Source organism: Chlorella variabilis, assembly GCF_000147415.1.
Source record: "Chlorella variabilis unplaced genomic scaffold CHLNCscaffold_10, whole genome shotgun sequence".
NCBI lineage: Eukaryota > Viridiplantae > Chlorophyta > Trebouxiophyceae > Chlorellales > Chlorellaceae > Chlorella > Chlorella variabilis.
Genome location: NW_005435078.1, coordinates 1,199,476 through 1,223,482, shown reverse-complemented (window position 1 = coordinate 1,223,482; position 24,007 = coordinate 1,199,476). Strand labels below are relative to the sequence as shown.

Below are 24,007 nucleotides of genomic sequence, written 5' to 3'. Positions count from 1 at the left end.
GTGCATTGCGGCTCGCTCCCTCTCTACCGGCCCCTCCGTCCCGTCGTGCATATACTTGAGCAGCAACAGGCAGCATGGCGTCCATGCTTGTGGCTCGTGCTGCCGCCCGTCCAGTGCAGGTGGGCACCAGAGGTGCCGCGCCATCACCCATGCTTGTGGCCGTGCAGTCTGTCGCTTACACCGGCGCGCCGCCTGGATGCCCCTGCAGGCCGCGCGGTCGGCTGGCAGGCCACAGGCCCGGCAGCTAGCCTTCCGGGCGCCGGCACGCGCCATGCACTTCCACAGCAGGCAGTCTATCATCGCAGCAGCCGCAGAGGTGCGGGCGCGGGCGGCGGCGCAGGCGGGGGTCGGGCCGGCTCAGCGGCGGCTCGCAGTCTGCCCTGCAGCGCGCGATTTACACCCTGTTAGAACACTGCTGCAGGTGGAGGAGGTTGAGGAGGTGTCCACCGACGAGGAGGAGTATGTGGAGGAGGCGCCCAGCTCGGTGAGGCGCCCAAGCTGGCTGGCTGGCTGCTGCTGTGCTTTTGGCGCGCCGCTGGTTTTTTTGGCGTGGCTTGCGCTGTTGCTGCGTGCATGCATGCATGACGATCGCCTGCGGGCCATGCCGTGACGCCTGCTGCCGGCCCCAGCCCAGCATCGCGCGCCCTCGTGCCCGCCCCTCCACCCTCCTCGTGCCTCCCTCCCACGCCTCCCTGCCCCCCTTGCTGCAGAGCTTTGCCGAGAAGCTGGCCAAGCTGCAGGCTGCGGAGGGCATGCCCACCGACGCCGCCGAGTTCTCCCTCAACTTCCTGTGGCTGGACAAGAACATCGCGGTGGCGGTGGACCAGGTGTTCCACCAGGTGCGGCGCCGATGTGGCGCTGATGTGGCGCTGTTGCGCTGGCTGGGGCTGGGCGTGGGCTGGCTGGCTGGCTGCCGGGCTGGGGAAAGGGGAGAAGGGAGCAGCTGGGGCAGCCAGGGCGGCGGAGCGGCAGCGCGAGAGAGCGGGAGAGGCAGGGGGCCGCGCAGCTGAGGCTGGGAGGAGCTCCAGCTCATCATGCCTCTGCTGCCACAAAGCGCCCGTCTCACCGCATCTCCCTGTGCTGCCTGCCCCGCCACGCCTCCCGCTGCGCGCTGCAGGGCCAGCGCAGCCCCGTGACCGAGTACTTCTTCTGGCCGCGCAAGGATGCGTGGGAGGAGCTCAAGGCGTCGCTGGACGCGCGCACCTGGATCGGCGAGCGCGAGAAGGTGCTCCTGCTCAACCAGTGCACAGAGGTGATCAACTTCTGGCAGGCCGACACCCGCCCCTCCCTGGAGGAGGCCCGTGCCAAGTTCCCCAACAGCAAGTTCCAGGTGCGCCAACACGCTGGTGCATGCTGCAGCGCGCTTGGGGGGCAGCAGCGGAAGTGGCACTCGCGGCGGTCGGGCGCTTGGCGACGGTGTCCCTGCAGGCGCTCATGATGCGGGTTGCTGCTGTGTCCTGCAGGGCTCGTAAGCCACGGGCGTTTTACAGTCTGCGGACTACCGGCAGCAGCATCAGACGGCCTGATGTCCTCGCCACGGCTACATGGCTGTCAGCATTTGCCGCATTGACTGGCGGTTTTGAGACGCTCCGTAGCGAGCCCCTTTTTCGGTTTTTTTGCTTGCCTGTCTTTGCTTTCAGGCTTCTCGTGCTATAGGTGTACAAGTCAACAACCATGCAAACACGCATGACACAAGGGGGAGAGGCAGGGCGGGGCTGGTGCAGGAAGGGGGAAGCTGGGCATCGCATGAAGAAAGAACAATGTTGCATCCAAGGTTGAGCATCAGGCATGCTGATGAGGAGTACTGCTCATGTTCACACCATGGCGCGGGCCACCTCAGAGGCAGCCTTCAGCAGCGGCCGCTTCACAGCAGCCGCGCCCCCCTCTGGTGCCAAACAGCAGTGGCCCGCCATCAGAGGCGCCGTGGGCCAGCTCCAGAAGCTGGTGGTGCCCAATGAGGGCCAGCGGGGCGCCCTGCTCTACGTGCCTGCCACCTACAGCCCGGGAGCGCCGACGCCGCTCATCCTCTCTCTGCACGGCGCCGGCGGCGACGCCCAGGGTGGCCTGAGCCACCTGGTCGGCCACGCCGACGCATTTGGCTGCCTCCTGCTCAGCCCCCAGAGCAAGGGAAGCACCTGGGACATGCTGAGGGGCGGGTACGGCCCAGGTGGGGTGCATCAGGCTGCCTGGCTGCTACGCCTTCCTCCGCCCCTCCGGCTCGATCTCGGGCAGCTGGTGGATGGCCTGCTGTCTGCCCCGTGCAGATGTGGCCTTCATCAACAAAGCCCTCCAGCAAACCTTTGACCAGGTCCCTAGCCCAGCTGCCTGCGCTTCCGTGCCCCAATGCTGCTGTGCCCCCCGCCTGTGCTGCCTCTGCCGCCGCCCCACCACCGCGCCGCCGTAGGCCGCCTCATGTGTGCAGTACAGCGTGGACCCACGCCGCATCTGCGCCAGCGGCTTCAGCGACGGCGCCAGCTACGCGCTGTCGCTAGGCGTGGCCAACGGCGACCTGCTCACGCACATGGCCGCCTTCAGCCCCGGATTCATGCGCCCGCCCGCCACAGTGGGTGCGAGCGCTGACGATGCGGTGGGGAGGCGAGGAGGCATGGGCCAAACCACAGTCTCCGGCTCTCTTCCACAGTCCTGTCCCTCCCTCTCCCCGCCCTGCCCACCGCACCCCTGCAGGCAGGCCCCTGGTCTACATCTCCCACGGCCAGCACGACCGCGTGCTGAGGATTGCCTACTGCTCGCGCCGCCTGGTGCCCCACCTGGAGGCTGCCGGCTATGCGGTGGTGTACAGCGAGTTTGATGGGCCGCACACGGTGAGGGGGCCCGCCTGGTGCTGCAAACCCCAGGGTGCAGGCTTGCTCTGTGCATGAAAGCAGGAGGCATGGTGTGCCTCATCATGCCTTTCCAATACCGTGCATGGCTCTGGGTGCAGGTGCCGCCCAGCATTGCCAAGGAGGCGCTGGGCTGGTTTATGGGGAGCCGGCAAGCGGCGGGCAACAGCAGGCGGAAGGAGTGAGCGGGGTCCTTGAGTCAATGCTGTTACAATAGGGGCAGCAAAGTAAGGAGGAAGGACATGAGACTGCAATTTTGATTGGGGGCGCGGGTGAACTTGCGATGCACAGCGCCGACAGGCAAGTGTGTTGTCAGCCTAAACAGCCAGCCATGCTCCGCATCCCCTCAGTGGCCTCCAGCTGTGGGCTCTGTGAAGAAAGCACCTGGGTGCCCCTCCTTGAGCTTCCTGCAGCGCCAGGCACAGGCACAGCCAGGCTTGCCAATCACCCGTCTGCATCGCTGCGCAGCCCCGTGTGTGCATGCGTGCTGCTGTTCCCCATCTGCAGCTCACTTCAGCTCCGCCACAAGCCCCGCCACTTCGTTCTGGAAGGCCTGCCTGCAGCACACAGCAGGAAAGAAGGAGACACATGGTGGAGAGAACGGCTGCAGCTCAGGTCCCTCCCTCTGGGACATATGTCACATGCTGGGCTGGCCTGTGCAAGGAGGGCAGGAAGGCGGGCGGACACCTCCCCCACTGCCGCACCAGCCGCACGCCTACCTGGCCTGGTCGGCCACGCTGTTGATGCCTGCCAGCTCCTGCTTCAGTCCCTCCACACTCTCCAGCAGCTTGCTGTTGGCTGCCTGTGCCAGCATCCATGGCGCAACGGGCAGTATGAGCAGCGGGGGCGGCAGCGAGCGAGTGTCCCGGGGTCCCATGGGTGCCGGCAGTCCCAGAGCAGCTCCGTCTCACCAAGAACCCTTATTGGCCTGCGCTATTGCACTAGCCCTACCCTACCCTCACCTGGCTGGACTGCAGCTCTGCGCGGCAATGTTCGGCCTCCGCCTCGAGGCGCACCGCCTCCTGGTCTGCGGCAACCGCGAAGTGGCGCGCCTCCTCCTTGGCCTGCACTGCGGCCGCAAGCGCCTTCTCCCCCGCCGCCTGCTTGGCCCGAACAGCCGCGATCTCCTTCTCTGCACACAGGCAGGGCACGAGCGCTCAAGGTTCGCAGCGGGGAGCGGCGACGGCGAGTGGCGGCCGCTGCCCTACCCAGCGTCTGCCAGTGGTGGGAGTGCTGGTTGAGCAGCCGGGAGATCTCGGCCGCCGGGTCCAGGGGCTTGGCTGCAGCTGCGCCCAGGCCGAAGCTGGAGCCGTTGAATAGCGACATGGCTGGCTGGCCTCTGTGGGGCTGTGGGCCACACAGGCTTGGCAGGGTCACCAGGAGGATGCAGAAGAAGGGCAGGAAACGTTCACGTTGGAGCCCATGCCAGGAAGAAACCACGAAAACAGACCTCCTTCCCTCGGCTCATGCATCCTCTGTGCAATATCTCGCTCCCTAGCCTGGCCTGCTCAGCTCCATGGGCACCTCTCCCTCCGACTCCCTGGCAGCAGCCGTGGAGGGCCTGCTCGAGGAGGTGGTGGCCCAGCGCCTGGGTCCCACCCCAAAGCGCAAGCAGCCTGAGGAGGTGGCAGAAGACAGCGCTGGCGAGCAGGAGAGGGCAACGAGGGCAGCGGTGAGCCGCCGCAGCGCCGGCGGACGAGGTGCTCTGCCCGCCGCCGGTTGGTTGACCAGCGCTAAGACCGCCGCTGACCAGCCCTGCCTGCTGCATCGACGCCTTGCCTTGCCGCGCAGCATCCACAGGACACCGACACGGAGGCGGCGCCTCCAGCGGCCAAGCGGGCCAAGCTGGAGCCGTCTGCCACCACGCTGGCGCTGGCGCTTCCGGCCGAGCCCGCGGCGCTCGCTTCCGCTGATGCCCCGGCACCCACCATCGCCACGACTGCGCCCAAGCTGCACCTGGCCACCGCCAGCCTGGCCGAGGAGGCGGCTGTGGACCTGGAGGCTGCAGTGGGTGAACTGCTGGGCCTGGACGGTGACGGCGAGCTGCCCGCCACCCAGCCCGTGGCCAGCACTCAGCCAGCATACGAGGCAGCAGCAGTGCCAGGCACCATGCAGCTGGACAGCCCTGCGCCTACTACTGTGGGCGAGGACCAGGCTGACCTGCTGGATGTGGAGCCCACACAGGATGTGGCCGACAGCGCCAGCCCAGCCAATGGCGCAGCACCCACCAGCGCCGCAGAGCTGGCAGAGGGCCCCGCTGCCGCTGTGCCGCCAGCACCCACCAGCTGGGGCGTGGTCACCGCTCCTGCTCCCGCCCCGACCGGTCCCGCCGCGACCAGCGCCCACCACCAACACCCGCCCACCACCTCGCCCGCCCCGCTGCTGCCGCATGCCTGCGCTGCCGCTGCTGCCAGCATGCCTGCCGCTGCGGCCCGCCATGGCCCCTTCTGCTGGCCACTAGATGTGCCCCAGCTGGCTGCCGACTGCCCGCCGCCCACCACCAACGAAGCCACCCACATCAACCTGCTCAAGGGGGTAGGGGCCAGCCACCTGTGTTTTGGCTGGGCCAGTGCCAGGAACTCTGCACCACTGCACTGACCAGCATGGCATCGCAGCTCGACCTCCTTTTACTGGGTGCTGCGGCTGCCGCGGTCACCTGGCTTTCCGCGCAGGACATTGAGCAGGATTTTGATAACGCAGACGACTGGGAGCGCACCGAGGAGCACTTGGGCTGGTCCGGGTACAGCGGCGGCATCGCAGACAGCCCCCCGAGCCCTTCCTCTACTGGGGTGGGTGTGGGATGTGCAGCAACGAGCTGTAGGCAAGCACCCAGCGGGCTGGCAGCCCCCAGCCGGTCCCCTTGTGCCTGCTCGCCTCCCTGCCTGCAGCCTCTCACTTTCCCCGCCTGCCTGCACCCCCAGGGCACGGCCAAGCACTCTTCCACGCCGCCACCACCTGAGTCCATCTGCGACTACCAGCTGCAGCCCAAGAAGGCGGGCAGCGGCGGGCTGGGCGTGGTTTACCCGGCGCAGCACACGCCCAGCGGCCGCTGCGTGGCCCTCAAGCTGGGCAACACCTTCACGCTGATTGAGGGGCACCGGTGAGGCTCGTCAGGCAGTGCCTGGCTGGGGGCTCGGTGGATAGCCTCCTGCAGCACCCACGCCGCTTGCGTTGCCAGCAGCACTGCTGAACCCCACTCGCCCGCCAGCCTGCCTGCCCCAGCTCTCACTGGTGGGTGCCCTGTGCTGCTCCTCTGATGGCTGAGTGGTTGCCTTTTCTTCCACTGCACATCCTGCGTGTTCAGGGACTTCTCCTGGACCACCTTTGCTACCGAATGGAATACCTATGCCCATCTGGCGGCCAGCGGCGAGGCGCTGCCCTGGATGGCCGAGGCCTTTGAGTTTGGCCTGGTCAGGCTGGGCGACGGCGTGGCGCCCTGGTGAGTCCCGGGTGGCACCATGGAGCACTGCAGGGCAATGCACGCGTTGCCACCACCCCATCCAGCATCCCCTGCCCTGGTACACGCCCACACAAGCATGCACAGCGCTGCCGGCCCTGGCGCCGCCGCCCCTGCAGGATCACGCTGTCGCTGCTGGGCCCCAGCGTGCACTCCCTGAATCAGCGGGACCTGGCGCGGCCGGCACTGGGCGCGTATGCCCGCGGCATGCTGGCGGCCATGGAGGGCCTGCACTCCCAGGGCTTTGTGCACAACGGTGGGTGGGCGGGTGGATGTGTGGGCGACCCAGCCAGGAGCAGGCTGCCTGAGCAGCGCCCTGTGTGCCTGGCCTCGCCCGCAAGCCACTCCAGGCTAACCAGCAGGCGACGGCGCTGCCATCCTGCTCCCCCGCAGACATCAAGCCCTCCAACTTCTGCGTGGCGCGCAGCTTCAACACCCAGGCAGCAAACTCACTGGTTGTCAGCCCCGCGGGAGCCGTGGCGCCACCTGTGGTGCTCATCGACTTTGGCTTTGCCTCCAGGTGGGCCAGGGCTGCGCTGCCAGCCAGCAGCTGCACCTATCAAGGTTACCCGCTCCTCCTGCCGCAGCGGTGCATTTCCGTCGCTCACACAGGCTTCTTGCCCTGTGCTATGCACCCACACCCCTGCACAAACAGGTTTGACGCTGCCACCGTGGGCGAGCCCCAGTCCTTTGTGGGCACCCCCGACTTTGCCGCCACCGCCGCGCTGCTGAGCGTGCGGCCGGGGCTGCGCGACGACTGCGAGGCGCTGGGCTACACATTCCTGGACCTGGCACTGGATGAAATGCCCTGGTGAGGGTGGACAAGGGACGGCCCGCCCGCAGCAGCCGGGGCCGAGCTGTCGAGCGCCTGCACACGTGCCGGGGCTGGCAGTCACATCGTCACCCTCGAGCCCCAGATTTCACTTGCCTGCCTGCTCCATCTTTGTTCAGGGCGGTCACCAAGGACAGCCGGGAGCTGGACACCGGGGGCGAGCCGTGCGAGATCACCTACTGGGGCCCTCGGGAGCTGGCGCTCATGGAGCAGCGGCGCTCCGCCAAGTGGAGCCAGCTGGTGAAGGCGGGCCGCGTGCCCGCCTGGCTGGTGCAATGGATCTGCTACTGCAAAGACCTGGCGCCACAGGCATGCCCCGACTATGCCCACCTGAGGAGCCTGATCGCCATGGGGGAGCAGGAGGCAGCGGCTGCTCGGGCCAAGGCAGCCGCCGCTCGGGCGGGGGCCTGGAGGGTGGGGGCTGCAGAGGAGTAGGCCCACCTCTTTGTCCACCATTCCTCATTCTGCTATTCAAACGGGACTCAAACTGGGACACTGTGCGCTTGCTTTACAGCCTGCTGCTTTCATCTGTGCGCACCCGCTGCCATGTCGAGTGCAAAACCGATCCAGCGGTCAGCCCGGGTCACCGTCGCCGTCCGACGCTGGCCCAGGGCAGCTTGGCGGGGGCGCCGCTGAGCGCCGCCAGCTCCTGGTCAACTGCCGCCACCACCTCGCCCGTCACTGTGCCGCCGGTGGACTGCAGGGGCAGGGCAGCACGTGCGGCAGGCGGCAAGCTTTTCCAGCTGCAGGCATGCACCACGTGCTGGTGCACCCAGCCGCCAGGCCCTGCCAGGCCTCCCCACTCCCCGCTCCCCATCGGAAGCTGCCGCTCACCTGGATGTGGTGATGGATGTTGTGCTCCCTGTAGCCAAGTATCCTCCCAATCAGCAGCTTGTAGTAGGGGCTGTCTGCCACGATGGCCGCCTGCACGCCCTGCGACGCCAGGCACTTGCCCCAGGCGTGGAAGGGCTGCTGCCGCGCGCACAGCACCAGCGAAGCGCCCAGCTCCTGCGGCGCCGCCGAGCGCAGCAGCGCCACGCCCTTGTGCTCCGCGGCCGCCTGCAGCAGCGGCAGCACCCAGGGCCGCAGCAGCGCCTGCAGGCCGGAGCTCCTGTCGCCCCAGCCCTTGTGCAGCTGCAGCAGGCAGACGCCTCGCTGGCCCTCCAGGAACGCTGCCAGCTCGCCGGCCGTCAGCAGCGCGACATCCTGCTCTGTAGGCGGAGGGTCGCCGGGCACGGTGCCGTCGCACCACGGCCCAGGCGCCGCCGCCACCGAGGCGCGAAACTGCGCCAGCGTCTGCAGCGGCTGCAGCGGCTGCAGCCAGGCCACGCCATGCGCTGCTATGAGCTGCGAGGGCAGGCTGCTGTCGTCTGCCTGCTGCTGCCGCACTTTCTTCAGCGCGTCTGCCAGGCCAGGGGTGGCCTTGACCCAAGCGTCGCCCAGGCGCGGCAGGAAGCCGGCAGCGGCAGCGGCCACCTGCCCTTGCTGCGTGACCGACAGCTGCAGCAGCTCCCCGCTGCACAGCACTTCCACCCTGCCCTGCCTGCTGCGCACGACCTCCATCCACAGCGTGCCACCGCCGCCGCCCAGCTGGCAGCGCAGCAGTTGCGTCTTGACAGCCGCGCTCAACACCGCCTCAGCCGGCTCTGCCACATCCAGAATATCCCGGGTGGTGGCACTGCTGCTGATGCTGTCGCTGGGCACTGCAGGAAGGCAGAGGGGTGGGGCGCTTGCAGGTCCCCTTGAGCGGCCGCGGCCAGACGAACCCGGCGGTGGCCGTGGCGGCGGCTCACCTGCTGTCGCTGCGTGTGTGCCGCGCTGCAGAAGACCCCTGATGTGTCGACCGCTGCTGGCGGCGTTCCAGCGGCCCCAGGAGGCCCGGGCGACAGCAGGGGAGGTGCCATGTGCCTCGCTGCAAACCGCATTTGTGGGGCTTTGTGGGGCTGAGCGCTGCAAGATACGATCAGCAAGTGCATGACTGGCTAGGCAGGCGGCCATCACGGGAACCGATAGGAGCCCGACGGCAACTGCGCAACTGCCGACTTGCAAGGCTGGCTGGTGCAACGATCGGACGGCGACTAATGTACGATGCGAGGTACTACATCCCTGTGAAGATAGCCGCCATCAAAGATGGCCGACAGGCGGCGCCAGGTTGGCGGTGCAGTGCCAGGCTCTCCATGACAAAGTCTGTTACAACAAGTCATCCTTTTGGCGACAGACATGCACACACTGCCGCTCTACCTACCCCTCAGGGGTGTGCCGGGACGCCGCTGGGGTGGTGGTGCGAGGCATGGTGGCCGGCGGGCGGGTGCAGCGGCGGGCGCCCCGGCAAACCGTTGGGGGGCTGCAGGGGGCACCCGGCAGTCCGGGTGGTGCGCCCATCGGGCCACCAGGTCCTGTCCTGAATATACTCCATCCAGTACTCTGAGAAGCGCGGAAGAGCAGGGGGAGCAGACTCAACATACAAGCAAAGCGCTATGCCATGCCTCAAGGTCAGCCACCAAACACATCAACACCTACTCTACCACAGCGGTCCAAGCACAGGCCTGCCCCATTCAGCGGCGCACACCTGGCGCGTTGACCAGCCCGCTTACGCCGCCCTCAAACGCCGCCTGCGCCACCGCGGCTGCCACCTGCAGCAGGGAGCCCAGGCCAGGCAAGGGGCGCAGGCTCAGCACCGTCGGCACCGCTCAGGGGCGCTGCTTGTCTGCTCAGGCAGGCAGGTCCACCTTGGCCGACACCTCCCTCAGGTCCTTAATGTTGGGGTACATCTGCTTGGCTTGCAGCTGCTCCTCTGTCACGCAGTCGGCCAGCGCCTGCAGGCAGGGGCCCATTGGGACTAGCTGTAAGACAAGGTGGGTGGCGGGACAACAGGCACGCGCCGCCTGCGGTGGCTCGCCGCTTGCCTGGGAGGCCGCCACGAACATTTCGTCGGTGACGGTGCTGGCCTTGGCCATCACAGCACCGAAGCCCACCCCTGCAAGCAGATGGGCGGGGCGGGGCGATGTGTGGGGGGCAAACAACACGTGCGGATAGCCATCCAGGGCCCCTCTCCCATGTCATTTCCCATTCCTCAGTCTCGGGAGCCACTCACCGGGGAAAATGAAGACGTTGTTGGCCTGGCCAGGTACGTAGGTGGTGCCATCCAGGTGCACAGGCTGGAAGGGGCTGCCGCTGGCAAACACGCACTTGCCGCCGCACCACCTGCACGACGTGTCGCAGCGTCGGCACCATGCTGCATGTGCAAGGAGCGGGAACCAACCAGCAGCCGCTAATCACATTTACTCTGGACTCACTTGTATGCGTTCTCTGCCGTCACCTCGGCCTTGTCGGTGGGGTCTACAGAAAAGAAAGAAAACGGACAAAATTACGATTAGCAGATTTGCTAAACCAAAAACCTTCACGAGCACCTGAATCGACCAACACAACAATACCCAGCAAAACTCACTGGACAGCGGGAAGATGAGCGGGCAGTCCACGCTGGCGCCCAGCTCCCTGATCACGGGCTCGGGCCAGCTGGGGCCCGCCGCGCTGAGGCCGATGAGGGCGTGCGGCTTGACGTGAGCCACGATGTCCTTCAGGTCCTGCAGCACCGCACACCAGCAGGCACCGCAGGCTCCGGGAGCAGCTGGTTGAGGAGCAGCGCGGTGACAGCCAGCTGCACTGCTGGCTGAGTGCCGCGTAGAGTTGCAGCGTGTCTGCCAGCGGCAACAACCAGCTGCCGGCAAATCAGCGGGATGGTGTGGTGCATATTCATGCAGTATATGGATCCACCTTCATGTCGGGCGTGCCATCGTCCCGCGCGTACCGCTTCTTGTGCTCCGCCAGGTGGTCGCCGCGGGTGGTTGTGATCAGGCCTGCACAAAAGCAACAGAAGCGACAGTTCCCTCAGGCCCACATCTCCTCTCTGCTACTGGGACTTTGCATGCGGTAGCCCTGAGAACACGCGCAGGAACCCGCCGGCCAGGCAGCCATTGCTGCTGCTCCTCACGGTGCTGCCCCGGCACCCGCACTGGCTCCGCCCAGGCTCTGCCTTGGACTAAGCAGCCCCGCCCAGCCCACCCACCCTTGGATTCAGCAGCCCACCCAGCCCACCCGGCCCACCCACCCTTGGAGTCCACCATGTAGATGCGCTTGCGCGCCTCCTCCCAGCTGATGCCCGCCTTGTGCTCCATGAACGTGGCGATGCTGTCGGCCACGCCAACCGCAGAGCTGCCGGCGCCGTAGAACACGACGCGGGCGTCCTGCAGCTCGGTCTTCTGGAACCTGCGGGCAGAGAGGGGTGGAGGAATGTGGGTGAGTGAGCACATGTGTAGTGGCGGCGGGAGCAGGTGGCAGGGAGACAGCATGCGTGGGAGGCGGGAGCGTGTGCCGGGCCGTGGTGGCGTGATGGAAGTTAGCGTTTCGCAGCTGCAGGAGCTCACTTCATGCCGTTGACAAAGCCTGAGGTCACCACCGCGCCGGTGCCTTGGATGTCATCATTGACTGGGCCCAAGGGGAGGGGAGTCAGGCGGGTGAGAAGGGTAAGGTATGTGCGCAGCAGCAGCCTCCCAGCATGGGGCAGGAGCCCTAGGCAAAACACAGCCTTCCCGTCACACGAAGCTCCGGGCAGCAACACTCACAGCACAGCAGCTTGTTGCGGTGGCGGTGCAGAATTTCAAAGGCCTGCAAGATCAGCCCACAAGATGGCGGGGTGGGCGTCATTGTGCTCGTTGCAACAACAACCACAGGCTCCACTCGTCTCTCTCTCTCTCTCTCTCTCTGTCCACCCCAGCCCTGCTCCACACCAGGCCCTCATCTCACCCGCTCAGTCTGGAAGTCCTCAAACTGCAGATGAGAGGAGGGAGGCACCAGGCAGGTGCATGTGAGCGTCAGTGGGCCAGCGTGCAAAGCAAACCGGATGGCATGCGTGCACGCATGCAGACACTCCACGCCTTGCCCAACCACCGTGCCTCCCACACTCCTTGCCTGCAGCAGCGCGTTGGGCCACAGCTTCTTCACAGCTGTGCAGAACTCCTCCACCACGCCGTAATAGTCCTCCCCCTCCAGCCGCTCACGCCGCTCGCCCTGCGGCCGCCGACATTGTGCGGAGGTCGGGGCGTGTGCGCTCCCATCAACCATTGCCGCACAACCAACACAACAACCGCCCTCACCCGGCCCTCCCTTGCACCGCTTCGCCACCACGTGCCCCCACCCGCAGGCCAGGCCTCACCATGTAGAAAGCATCCTGCACCATCTCCTTGCGGTTGCACCCCACATCCAGCACCACCGGCAGCGAGTGCTCCGGGTGGAAGCCGCCGCCGCCCACGTCTGCACGGGGCATGCAGGGGCAGGGGGAGGGAGAATCAGCAGGCACGGCGGGAAACACAGGTTTCTGGCTGCCGACGGGCGAGGGGGGCTGTCCCGGGACCGGCGCAAACTGAGGACCTGGCCACTCACACAGGGCCACCTTGCCGATGGAGATGCCGATGCCTGCAGGACGGGGCAGAGGGGCTGGGCATGTGGGGGGGTGGGGGGCATAGGCAGGTGGCTACGCGCTGGCAGCCGCCGCTGCATGCATGCATGCATGCAGCCATGCAGCCGCCCGGCCACCGCTTCGGCTCGGGCTGGCGGAGGTCTCCCGGCAGGTCTGGAGGCTGCCCTCACCGTTGGTGCCCAGGTCTCCCAGCCCCAGGATGCGGGAGCCGTCGGTGATCACAATGATCTGCACGTTGTGGCTGGGCCAGTTGCGCAGCACCTGCACCCAGCACGCGAGGCAGCCGCGCCGTGAGGGCGGGCAGGGTCGTGGGGAGGCTGGGTGGTGTCGGCGACGCAGGCTGCAAGGGATAGGCCGGCTGGCGGGAGCTGGGGCACGGCACAGCCCGCCGCAACTGCCGCGGCAGGCAGGCCGCGCCACCTGCTCGAAGCGGCCCCGGTGCTGGAAGGCTGAGAGGTAGAGGCCCAGCGGCGCGCGGTAGATGTGGTCGAATTTCTGGCAGGCCTCGCCCACTGTGGGGGTGTAGATGAGTGGTGCGCAGTACTCAAGGTTGTCCATCACCACCTTGTAGAAGAGTGTCTGCAAGATTGGCGGGAGGAGGAGGCAGGCATGGTGGGCGCTGGTGGGCCGGGCGGTGCTGAGAAAAGGAGAGCATGAGACAAGGCAGGGCAAGGGCAGTGGGAGCAACAAAGGCAGTGCAGGAGGGAAGCTTGGGCAGCATGGCCGGCTGGTCCCGGCACCTGGTTGGAGCTGAGCAGCTGGTTGAGGATGGAGTAGCGCATGAGGTCCGTCTTCTTCTCCTCCCGCAGCTGGCACATCACCCTGCACACCAGCCCAGGGCGCCGCGCCAGCCGGCCGCTGGGCCACCTGCTGCGCAGGCCCGACTGCAGCCTGGGCCAGCTGCTGTGCCCGGCCGCATCAGCACGGCCCGCACGCTTGCCGCCGTCCCTGCTGTCCCCTCGATCAGTGGGCCAGCCGGCATGTGCTTGCCCGCCCAGCTGGCCCCGCCCCTCCCCCCCCCCAGCCCCGCCCACCGCTCCGCTTGCAGGTCGAGAGACTCCACCACGGGAGGCAGCAGCCCCTCCAGCCTCAGCTCCTGCCGCTCCTCGTGGCTGAAGTTGGTGCCCCGGTTGAGCCACGACACCCAGATGACTGCACCAAGGCAGGCAGGCAGGCAGGTCGGCAAGCCCGCGCAGGCAGCCACCGCCTGGCCTGGCGCCGCTGCCTGCCGCTGGATGCGCCAGCATGGCGTGCGCCGTCGTGCCTAGGCCTGGGGCCTACGCTCTTACGGCTTGACGGCGTACCACTGTAATAAGCTGAATTACGGCGTAACGCCTTTCCACCCCAGGCTTAGGCCCCGACCCCCTTGTCGTGCCTCACCTGGCGCCCCGGCCTGTTCCTCGACCTGCTTCACCTCCCGCTTCCGCTGCTTCCACAGCCCTGGCGAGGTGACCTCTTTGGCATGCAGGTCGGCAGCCGACTCGCTGCGGGTGTCGTGGTGGAAGGACATGGCGGCTGCCCTGCCTCCCTGCACGCAGTCGTGGGGGCAGGCGGCGGCGCGGCGGGTGGCGACGGGGCGGGTGGCCGCCGTGCGGCCCGAAGGTCTCCCCTGGTACACGGCGCGCAATCTCGTGACGCGAAAAGCGCCATGGCCGCGTAGGGCTTACCTGCGGCGAGTGGTTCAGGCGCCAAGAGCAGGTCACGTGTGTGCGCCGGTGTGCGCCGGGAGAGCCTGGCTCTGATGCCACACGCGCAAAGCAAGCGCCGGGTTTGGGTTTCGAGCCCGATCAAGCCAGCCGCCTTGAACCAATCGGTGCTGACATCAACACCATAGCTGCGGTCGGTCATGGCCAGACGTCTTCCATGCGGCCTGGCACCTACCAGCAGCACACACACACCATCACTTCGTGACAGCCAGCGCAAGCTGAGGCCATGTTACAAAAGAGGATGCGCAAGGCAGGCAGAGGCCCGCTGCCACACGTCGGCGGGTGCCCGCCGGTCACAGCGGCGCTCGCACCGTACAGCGGCTTATGAAAAAGCAGGAATCCAGCAATGCGCAGGATTGGTGGGGAACATGATACAAGGGGCTAGTTGGTGGGATGGGACAACAGTGCAGGTGCAGGGTGGGCCGCCCACGGGGGACAGGCGGCAGTGGGCGATGGAGTGCCGAGCGAGCATTGGGTTTGGAGTTTGGCCGGAACAACAACAGCAGGAGGCAATGCAGGCAGGCGGTGTACACAGCGATGCAGAATGGATACAGAGCGGTCCGTTAGTCACACAGTGCGGACGACGAGGATTGATGGGGCCAGCAAAAGGCGCGGCCGGCTGGCTGGCTGGGGGCTCAGCCCTGCGCCAGCCGGCGACAGGCAGCAAGCAGGCCAGGCATGCGCAATGGCGCAGCTGGCGAGGCGCACTCCTAACGGCTGGGTTCGTTCAAACAGGCAGCCATCAGGGCTGGTGCGGCGCCGCTTCGGGCAGCCCCCCCGCAAGCACAACCGGCAGCCCTGCCCCGTTGGCGGCTCCTGCCACACCCGCGGGCTGCCCCAGCTGCAGCGCGATGGGCTGTCCGGGCGGCGCCGCGGGGCCAGGCGCCGCCTCCTCCGCAGCCACCACATCCATGGCTTCAACGCCGGCGCCCGCCGCCTGAGCCGCACCGGCGGCGCCATGGCCGTCGGCAGCGTGCGGCGCGGCGGGCAGCTCCTCCAACTCCTCCTCCATCTCGGCCGCCAGCTCAGCATCTGCACAGCATGCCCACCCACTCCAGCCACCCTCAGCCAGTGCAGCACAGGGCACGGGCAGCAACTGGGGAGGCCGGCTGGGCTCCCCTCTTTGCCGCTCTGCAACCACTCCAGTTGCTGTCCCCAAGCCCCTGGTCGGCTCCAACCCAGGCCTCTGCTTCCCTCCAGGTGCCCCCCCCCACCTATGTCCAAATCCTCGTCCTCATCGCTCCACTCATCCTCAGCCGCCGCCTCCAGCGCCGCCAGCTGCTCTGGCGCGGGCGGGTGCGGCGCGCCGTGCCGCCGCCACTCCTCCCGCTCCCCGCCGGTCAGCCGCCGCAGGCCGCCGACATACCTGCGGCTCACGGCAGGCGGGGTGTGCCAGCCAGTCGGCCAGCTGCCCTTCGCCGACCAGCAGCCAGCAACACGCTGCTCAGGGGACCACCCAGCCCCAACTGTTGCTGGCAGGCCAGGGCGAGAAACTGAGAGGTGCATCGCCATGCGCCAAGTGCCAGCCGCAGCCTGGTGGCAGCCGCAGCCAGGTGCCAGCCGCAGCCTGCAGCCTCACCCGAAGCTGCAGTCCCCATTCACCACCGCCTCCTTGCCGGGCTTGATGGGGGCCTTGACGCGGTGCCACACGCTTGTGCGGGGGTACTGCCTGCGGGGCGGTACGTCGGGACGGCACGGCAGGGCAGGTTCGAGAGGCGAGGCTTTACATCGGCAGTGCTGTGCCCGCTGCATGCTGCCATCAGAGCGGCCTGCGCCGCACACATGCCCCACAGTGGGGTGGGCCTCAGCCTGAGGAGCTGCTGAGTCGGTGCATGACGGCCCTGGACCCCTCACCTAAACACCAGCGTGATGCGGTTGCCGCGCACGCTCTGCACCGTGCCAAACCACCAGCCAAAGGGGTGCGAGCGGCGCCCCTTCCACTGCACCTCCACCTCCTCCCCGATGCACAGCCCCGCCGACGACGTGCTCCTGCAGCGGGCCACGCACGCGCACAGGCAGGCAACGGCAGGCTGAGTGAACCGCTGCCGCTGAACAAGCAGGGGTGAACCACAAGCCGGGGAGGTGTGTGGCGTACAGACGCACTGCCCAGCTCTGCTGGAGGAGGCACCGCTCCCCAGGCTCACCCGCCGCCAAACACCGCAAATGGGCTGCTGCCTGCGGGCGCCAGGCGCAGCCGCTCCTGCGCCACTTCCGCCTCCACCACCGCCGGCATCTGCCCCATGCACAGGTAGCGCGCGGTGAAGCGCATGGGCTGGGCGGCGTCGCCACGCAGCAGGCCGCGGGCGGTGGCGGGTGTCAGGCTGCAGGTGGCATCGTAGCTGCTGAGCAGGAAGTCTTCCTGCTCGTTCTCTGCACCCAGGCAGCGGCGGGGCGGGGAAGGGGGAGCCCAGCTTTGGATGGTGCTGGCCCCAAAGTACGGGCCGGAACGGTTGACAGCTGAGCGTAAACCGCACGCAATCTGCTGCTCATCCTGCTGTGCGTGGCTTGCGCCTGCTTTGCAGCCTTCCTACCCCTCGCGCATACACCCACCTAGCTCTCTGTTGAACACCTGGGCTTCAAAGGGCAGCCCTGCCACCAGGGCTGACAACCGCTCTCGCCAGCTGCGCCCCACCCACCACTCAGGCGGGGCGGGCGAGCTATCCAGCAGTCCTGCCAGCCGCGCCAGCCGTCCCATCACCAGCACGCCCCACAGCTTGTCCTCAACCAGGCCAGTCAGCCTGCGGGTGCTGCACGCCACTGCAGAGCCGTGCGGCAGCGCCGGCGCAGGGGCGGCAGGCGGGGGTTGGCGCCGGCGGCGGCAGGGCGCTGGCGACGTCGGGGAGGGCTGGCGCCCACACGCCAACGGCTGCTGCTCACGGCGCGCCATCGGTGGCTAAAGGAGGCCAGGGGTGATCGAAGGCTGCGTGAGGCCGCCCAGAGGCGGCCCGCAAGGGGTGGGGGTGGGCGCGCACCTGAGGCAAGGTCTCGCGCTCCGCTCAGGCGTGCTAGCACCTCTCGCACCAGCTCTTTGGGGAGCTGTTCCAGCCCGCTATCTTCCATTTGAAGGTGAGTCAAAGGCGACAGCCCAACGAAACAACCAGCGGGGCGAGCGCAGGGACAGGGTCTCTGCGCCTGTGGGATCTCTTTGGGGAGTGATCGCAATAACCTGAGGCCCCTGGGGAGGCTCAACTGTGGTTTCTCTGCTGACGTGGGATCGAGGTCTCGGCGTCCGCAGGAGAAGCCTGAATCCATCTAAACCCATCTGCTTGTTATAACCTGAATGATCGCAGGCTAAGAAGAGCGACAGACTGCACGCTGGCTGACATGGGCCGATCATTGCACATTATTGTCCTGGCGCTGGCCGTGGTGGCCTACGGCCTGCTCAAGGCGGCCCCCGGAGCCTTCCGCCAAGACCCGGAGGATGCCGCGGTGCAGCAGCTGCAGCTGGAACTGGACGCGGAGGTGGAGCGCGGGGCGGTGGGCCGCCTGGCCACCGCCCTCTCCTTTGCCACGCTGGCCAACAGCTCTGCGCCCAACCACATCGGCAACCCTGCGCCATTCCAGCAGCTGCACGACTTTCTGGAGCGCTCCTTCCCCTTGGTGTACGAGAGACTGAAGCATGAGCGGGTGAGCTGCGTGCCCTCCGCTGCCCTCCCCTAGCTCAGATGCCCATGCGAGGGGTCTGCCCGTCCACCCCCCGCCCCGCTGCCCCATGCTCCACAGGTCAGCGAGTATTCCATTCTGTTCACCTGGCAGGGGAGCAACCCGGAGCTGCGCCCAGTCCTGTGAGCCTCTGAGCGCCCAGCTGGGTGGGGCAGGCAGGGGGAGGCCGCACAGGGGCGCTCACGCTGGCGGTCCTGGGATGCCTGCAGGGCCATGAGCCACATGGACGTGGTGCCGGCGCCAGAGGGCCCCGGATACAACTGGACCCACCCGCCCTTCTCTGGGACAGTGGCCGACGGGTGAGCCCGCCGCTGTGTGCTGCGCCACGCCCCGCTGCTGTGCTGTGAGCCACCCGTGGCTGCCAGCTGCCGGAGCAGCCTCAGTGTGATTGCTGGGCCTTCCACCAGCATCCTGTTCCGCTGCTCAGACCCCAGGCCATGCCGCTGCACCCTCGGGCCCTGCCGCAGGTACATCTGGGGCCGCGGCGCGCTGGATGTCAAGGTCACGGTGCTGCAGCAGCTGGAGGCGGTGGCGGCGCTGCTGCGCCAGGGCTACGCCCCGCAGCGCACCATCCTGCTGGCGTTTGGGCACGATGAGGAGGTCGGCGGGGGGTCAGGTGCGCTGCTGTGGCCGTGGCTGCGCGAGATGTGTGGGTGCGGAACAAGGCGCATCCATGACCCGCTGTCGCCGACCGTTGGCACTGGCCCCCCCTGCGCGGTGGGCTGCGTGCAGGCGCGGGTGCCATGGCGGCGCTGCTGGCCTCGCGGGGTGTGGAGCTGGAGCTGGTGCTGGATGAGGTGAGCGGAGCGGGGCGCTGGGTTCACAGCGGGCGCCCAACCCTCCGCCCATGCATGTAGCGGCAATCCTGTGTCCTCCCCTCGCCTCCTCTCCCTTGCCCCTGATTGTTTCTTCGCGACATGCTGTGCTGCTGTGTGGCAGGGCGGCATCGTCCTCATGGATGGCGTGTCTGGCCCCAACTTCAAGCTGGTGGAGAGGGTGCGGCGCCGGGCCAGCGCCTCGCATCGCATTCTGGCCCCGTCGTGCTGTGCTGTGGGTGCCGCGGCTCCTTGAGGCCCGAGGCTGCGCATTCTGCGCAGCCTGGGCGACGCCCCGATAGGCGTAGCGCTGCTCCCTGGGACACACTTGCAGCCGGCCTGCCACGACTCGCCTGTCCCTGGCTGCAGCCCGTGGCGCTGATCGGGACTGCGGAGAAAGGGATCGAGGACTGGGAGATCCGGGTGGCGGGCGTGGGCGGGCACAGCAGCATGCCCCCCACAGATGGCTCCTCAGGTGTGTGCCGTGAGCTGCGGGGCTCGCTGAGCCTTGCCCTCGGCTGCACGCCTGCCACAGCTGCTGGCCTGAACATCGCAAGTGCACCCTGGTGCGCCCTGCCGCAGTCGCTGCCCGCATCAGCCGCGTCCTGGCAGCCATGGACGCCTACCCCACCCCCACCAAGCTCGGCGCGCCCGTCACAGACTGGCTGCAAGCGCTGGCGCCAGCCGTCAAGCTGGCGCCGCTGCGGATGCTGCTGCAAAACGCAAACAATTGGGTGGGTGAAGGGGGTGGGTGGGGTGGTGGCAGGCGAAGGGGGTGGTGGGTGGGTGGCAGGGACTGGCGCCAGCTGCTGTCCCACTGTGCCCCTCGGCAAGGAGGGATGATGGCGGTGCTGTGCACGTGATCAGCTGGTGTCTTCCTGCCGCGCCACGTCCTGCAGATCGTCAACCCTGTGCTGGGGCAGCTGCTGGGGCAAGCCGGCAAGGAGATCAACCCCTTTGTGCGGACTACCTGTGGAGTGGTACGCCCGCACTTGTACTGCCTGGCGCATGCACTGCCAGCGTCCACCTACATCGACATTGCCTGCATTCCGTGGCATGCTGCCTTTGCAGGTCCAGATCGAGGCGGGCGGCATAGCCCACAACGTGCTGCCCAGGAGCGGCAGCATTAAGGTCAACTGCCGGCTGCTGCCAGGTATGCATGTAGTGTAAACAAGCTTGGGTGGTTGGTGGCGGGGGTGCTCTTTGCACTCCTTCCTGTGCTGCGCCAGGTGGCGGTGCCAGCGCAGATGGCGTGTGCCCCTTGCCTGTGCCAAGCCGCCACCCATCCGCGGCCCCAGCCAGCTGCCTGCCTGCCCCTTCAATGCTGCCCTGTCATCGCCCGCTGTGCCACTGCGGCCTGTGCCTGCCGCAGGCCACGACTCCTCCTTCGTACAGGAGTATCTGGAGATGGTGACACGCAAGGAGGCGGCGCACGTCACGCTGCACAAGCTGCCCCTGGTGCGCCCTGGCAGCAGCTGGGCCATGACACGCCCCTGCCTCGCTGTGCGCCGTTTGAAAGAGCCGCCTGCGGCCGTGCACGTGCTGTTCACCTGGCGTTGCCTGCGGGCCTGATGGGCGAGGCTTGGTTGCCCGCCGCCCACCGCGTCCCGAGTGCAGGGCAGCGTGCCTGCGTCGCACGTGGCGGCGTCCAGCGGGCCGCACTGGCAGCTGATCAAGCAAGCCATCCTGGAGACGCTGCAGCCGCCGGGGGGCCTGCAGGTGGCGCCCTACCTTGTCTCGTGAGTGGGGCCGGGTCCCGCCTTGCTGCTGCGCCAGCAGCTGTGGTGCGAGGCACGCCCCGCATGCACAGCCCCAGGCGCCTAGACCCTGGGCGCAGCAGTCTGCTGTGTGGGGATGGCCATGCGCGCCCCGCAGGCTGTGGAACGGGTGCAGGGGTTGCCCTGGTGGGCCCGCTGCCCCTCACCCCCGCTCACCCCCGAAGTCCCCATGGCCGCTGCAGGGGCATGACCGACAGCCGGCACTACAGCTCACTGGCGGGCGGCCGCGTGTACCGCTTCTGCCCCCACCGCTACACTCGCGCAGACATTGGGCGGGTGCACGGCGTGGATGAGCGCATCGCGGCGGAAGACTTCCTTCGCGGCATCGGCTACTACCGCCGCATCCTGCAGCTGGCCAGCGCCGACGAGAGCAGCACAGAGGCGGGGCCGGAGGGTGCGGCAGCCACGGCATGAGGCGACGCCGTGGCCCTGGCGGGCTTGGTTTGCATGAGACCGCTGTGGCTGCTGACGCCTGGCTCGAGGCGCCCAGCTGGAACATTTGATGCATGCACACATTTTTTTGCAGGGCTGGTGTGTTTGCTATGCGGGCCCCACTGTGTGCTCTGCTTTTGCAATTTACAGTCGCAGTGTGAGTGACTCTGTGCTTGTATAGCCTTCGCAGCCAGGCTCCTCACGCATGCTTGAGGGCCACTGCTCTGCTGGCCTTTCCCCTCGTCGACATGCGCCACAAACGGCACAAACACAGATTGATCGCTGTCAGCCCATGTGAGATGCCCTGCGCACGCCAGAGAGCGGGTCAAGGGCGACGGCAGCGGTGGTTGGAGGGAGAGGGCAGAATGTGTGAGTGCATCGGCCACATCAGCTGTGTGGGAAAAAGGGCAAGTGCTCATCACCCACCTGTTTGCCCTGGGCCAGCCATGTGTTGTTGCCGCTGATTCACATCGTGACACCAACCGCCGCCGCCGCCGCCGCCGCCGCCGCCGCCGCCGCCGCCGCCGCGTTTATTCCTTGAGCGCCCATCCCTGCTGCCGGTACAACTGCCGGCGGCCCCCTTGCATCACTTGGTGTCGCCACCACGCGGCTACAGCCTCCTTAATTCAGCATTCAACGTTGCTCTTAGTGTTACGATATAAATCGAAGAATAGGATGATACAAGATGAACTGGAAAAATGGAATTGAGCGTCAGTGTTTGTACCAGCAGTGACAAGTGCCAAGGTTCACACGTTCAGAAAGAGTACTTCTTCACCACGGGCCGGTTCGACTTGCCGCCATCGATGTAGGCCACCACGGGCACTCCGTCGCTGTGGAAGCGCATGTTCAGGTACGATGCCGCTCCAGTGGACAATCCCTGGGGGCGCGGGTCGGGGTCGGGGGGCGGACCTCAGCAGCTGGGGACAGCTGCATGCATCTGCCCTCCTGGCAAGCCAGCCAGCTCGAGCTGCCCACCCACCTGCGGGCCTCGCAGTATCCAGTTGCTTTTGGCGATCCAGGTGTGCACACACAGCTTGCGAAGGATGGAATCGCACTGGTGTGCGACCCATGCTGCAGAGCTGGTAGGCGAGAATGCCAGCACGGCGTAATTGGTGCCGACCCCGGCAAACCCAGATGGCCCCACTGAGGGCCAGGCTGTGCCATTCCACTGCACTACCGTGAGCGCATTGCCCATGCCGTTGACTCCTGGCGCGTCACCCTGCGGAGTGGCGGCTGTGTCAGGCGGCTATCAGTGGAGGAGGTGGGCCACTGCAGCTGCTGCCATGGTAGCGGCTGCCCACCTTGAATGCAACCCAGGGCATGCCGGTGGTTGGGTGGATGGCAATAGAGATGACAGAGGCCTGCTGGGTGGGCAGCACACGGGAGGGTGTTGGGGGCGAGGGCTGCAGGAGTCGACCACTCGCGTGTTCAGCGATGCAACCCAGGGCCTGCCCGCACGCAGCGACAGCGAGCCAAAGCCCCACCTGGCCGTTGGAGAAGGGGGTGCCCCATGCGCCCCACAGCTTGGACGTGTAGTTGAGCATCATGACGGCGCCCTTGCTGCCGGCGCTCTGGTCCTGGAAGGCCACCAGCAGGTCCCCGCTGGGGCGGGTGGCCAGGCTGATGTGGGCGGCGCCGCCAGGGGTGAAGCCTGCGCGCAGGCGGACGGGTGCAGGGGCAGTGTGGGGGCAACACGCACGACCAGGGACGTCCAGTCAGGCCCAGCGTGTGAGGGAGGGCGTCAGGGGGAGGCGCCACATCACCACGCCTGGTGCACAGGGTGTTCAGCCCTGGCGCCCATGCCGTGCTGCCGTGAACGGCTGCGCACCTGCACCCGACAGCGAGCCGGGGTACGCCCACTGATCGACGGCGGGCAGGTACAGGAGGCAGCTGGCCTTGCCCCCGGGGTAGTAGCTGTCTCGGAAGCAGGCCACGGGGGCGCCCCACTGGCGGTGCAGCTCCATGCTGAGGCTGGACACCACCCCCTCTGAGATGCCAGGCTTCTCGGCGTACTGATACAAGGCGCCAAGCGTCTCGTTCCAGCGCTTCACGCTGCAGCGCACGTGGGGCAAGCCAGCTTTGAGTAGAATATCTGCTGGTGGGGTTTGCGACCCAGTAAATCACAGAGCTCCACGCCTGCGCACACCTGAGCTCTCCGCCAATGTTTTTGTCTTTGAACGCCACAAAAGGGAAGCTGGTGTTGGCGGCAAGCACCATACGGTTCTCCTCTGGGCCCTTTGTGTCCGCTACTGCAAGCTGCAACCAGCCCAGATAGGTGTGGATGCTGCGGCGCAAGGGGCAGGCACGAGAGGGTTGGTGGCAGCATGTGTTGCCCCCTGATGTGGCACCCTCCCGATTGGGCAACCCCCGCCCCCGCTCGCTCCTGGCAGCCCGCGCGGCGCTCCCCTCCCATACGTGAACTGACCCCATAGAGCCATGTTTGAGGGTTGAGCGGGGCGGAGCGGGGCTGCTTGCACACGTGATGGCATGCACGCTTCAACGCTCCCGCTGTCATCTCACCTCTCTAGCGTCAGAAATACAACTCTTACAAGCCAACCAACACGAACAGAGAGACCGAACAACAGAAATGAACAGGAAATATGAAGCCGCCACAGGCGGCAGCACCTTTCAGCGGAGACGGCAAAGCGTACAAGGCACACTTCTTCAATGGTTCTTGCAATTGCCACCCTTACCGGTTATACAGCCACAGTGCCGCCCACACCGCGCACCATTCTTCTTGCAGCTGCAGTTCCGGGTGCAGGCGCCGCGGCAGCCGCAGCGCACGGCTGCCTTGCCGCCGCCGGGCTGCGCCGCCATCGCCACATTGAGAGACACCACAGGCACTCCTCGCTGCGCCGTGCCGCTGAAGGTCAGCTCGCTGGCCAGGCTGGGTGGCGCCTTAGATAGCCTGCTGGCCTGATGCATACCCTCCACCACTCCAGCTCCGCTCCGCAGCCGGTACATGGTCACGCCAAAGGGCCGCTTGATCTCCACCACGCGGCACACGA

The 24,007-nt window shown here is 67.1% G+C and overlaps 7 protein-coding genes across 7 annotated transcripts; 4 read left to right on the top strand and 3 right to left on the bottom strand.

Moving 5' to 3' along the window:
* Positions 1 to 37: 37 nt before the first annotated feature.
* Positions 38 to 1,597, top strand: CHLNCDRAFT_31142 (hypothetical protein). The gene is made up of 6 exons (XM_005847762.1): positions 38 to 119; positions 209 to 316; positions 422 to 484; positions 711 to 839; positions 1,118 to 1,330; positions 1,464 to 1,597. The coding sequence occupies exons 1-6, from the start codon at positions 75 to 77 to the stop codon at positions 1,470 to 1,472; spliced, it is 567 nt and encodes a 188-aa protein (XP_005847824.1). The 5' UTR covers positions 38 to 74; the 3' UTR covers positions 1,473 to 1,597.
* A 359-nt stretch (positions 1,598 to 1,956) lies between these two features.
* On the top strand, positions 1,957 to 2,980 carry CHLNCDRAFT_11099 (hypothetical protein; the record flags this gene model as incomplete). The annotated part of the gene is made up of 5 exons (XM_005847761.1): positions 1,957 to 2,167; positions 2,265 to 2,308; positions 2,423 to 2,567; positions 2,686 to 2,822; positions 2,942 to 2,980. Coding segments are annotated over 5 exons (576 nt in total), but the record flags the coding sequence as incomplete, so codon positions are not given.
* A 206-nt stretch (positions 2,981 to 3,186) lies between these two features.
* Positions 3,187 to 4,166, bottom strand: CHLNCDRAFT_134037 (hypothetical protein; the record flags this gene model as incomplete). The annotated part of the gene is made up of 5 exons (XM_005847602.1): positions 3,187 to 3,247; positions 3,353 to 3,397; positions 3,560 to 3,642; positions 3,803 to 3,972; positions 4,049 to 4,166. 5 exons carry the CDS (start codon positions 4,164 to 4,166, stop codon positions 3,187 to 3,189), a joined length of 477 nt encoding a protein of 158 aa, XP_005847664.1.
* A 190-nt stretch (positions 4,167 to 4,356) lies between these two features.
* CHLNCDRAFT_134036 (hypothetical protein) lies at positions 4,357 to 7,564 on the top strand (the record flags this gene model as incomplete). The annotated part of the gene is made up of 10 exons (XM_005847760.1): positions 4,357 to 4,512; positions 4,632 to 5,163; positions 5,302 to 5,375; positions 5,513 to 5,629; positions 5,762 to 5,940; positions 6,145 to 6,279; positions 6,417 to 6,553; positions 6,691 to 6,817; positions 6,953 to 7,108; positions 7,249 to 7,564. The coding sequence occupies 10 exons, from the start codon at positions 4,357 to 4,359 to the stop codon at positions 7,562 to 7,564; spliced, it is 1,929 nt and encodes a 642-aa protein (XP_005847822.1).
* Positions 7,565 to 9,304: 1,740 nt separating this feature from the next.
* Positions 9,305 to 14,355, bottom strand: CHLNCDRAFT_35453 (hypothetical protein). The gene is made up of 20 exons (XM_005847601.1): positions 14,273 to 14,355; positions 13,986 to 14,133; positions 13,640 to 13,757; positions 13,346 to 13,427; positions 13,026 to 13,184; positions 12,776 to 12,866; positions 12,569 to 12,601; positions 12,342 to 12,439; positions 12,074 to 12,196; positions 11,752 to 11,794; positions 11,554 to 11,614; positions 11,238 to 11,395; positions 10,904 to 10,986; positions 10,578 to 10,713; positions 10,426 to 10,468; positions 10,224 to 10,333; positions 10,036 to 10,106; positions 9,859 to 9,945; positions 9,699 to 9,762; positions 9,305 to 9,553 (listed from the first exon to the last, which is right to left on the bottom strand). The coding sequence occupies exons 2-20, from the start codon at positions 14,113 to 14,115 to the stop codon at positions 9,378 to 9,380; spliced, it is 1,866 nt and encodes a 621-aa protein (XP_005847663.1). The 5' UTR covers positions 14,116 to 14,133; positions 14,273 to 14,355; the 3' UTR covers positions 9,305 to 9,377.
* A 698-nt stretch (positions 14,356 to 15,053) lies between these two features.
* CHLNCDRAFT_134034 (hypothetical protein) lies at positions 15,054 to 17,371 on the bottom strand (the record flags this gene model as incomplete). The annotated part of the gene is made up of 7 exons (XM_005847600.1): positions 15,054 to 15,343; positions 15,526 to 15,677; positions 15,891 to 15,980; positions 16,166 to 16,300; positions 16,456 to 16,681; positions 16,862 to 17,068; positions 17,284 to 17,371. 7 exons carry the CDS (start codon positions 17,369 to 17,371, stop codon positions 15,054 to 15,056), a joined length of 1,188 nt encoding a protein of 395 aa, XP_005847662.1.
* A 213-nt stretch (positions 17,372 to 17,584) lies between these two features.
* Positions 17,585 to 20,981, top strand: CHLNCDRAFT_57878 (hypothetical protein; the record flags this gene model as incomplete). The annotated part of the gene is made up of 13 exons (XM_005847759.1): positions 17,585 to 17,938; positions 18,035 to 18,096; positions 18,184 to 18,273; positions 18,442 to 18,590; positions 18,707 to 18,771; positions 18,914 to 18,970; positions 19,159 to 19,264; positions 19,372 to 19,523; positions 19,689 to 19,769; positions 19,861 to 19,942; positions 20,162 to 20,247; positions 20,407 to 20,528; positions 20,750 to 20,981. The coding sequence occupies exons 1-13, from the start codon at positions 17,636 to 17,638 to the stop codon at positions 20,979 to 20,981; spliced, it is 1,587 nt and encodes a 528-aa protein (XP_005847821.1). The 5' UTR covers positions 17,585 to 17,635.
* Between the last annotated feature and the right edge of the window lie 3,026 nt (positions 20,982 to 24,007).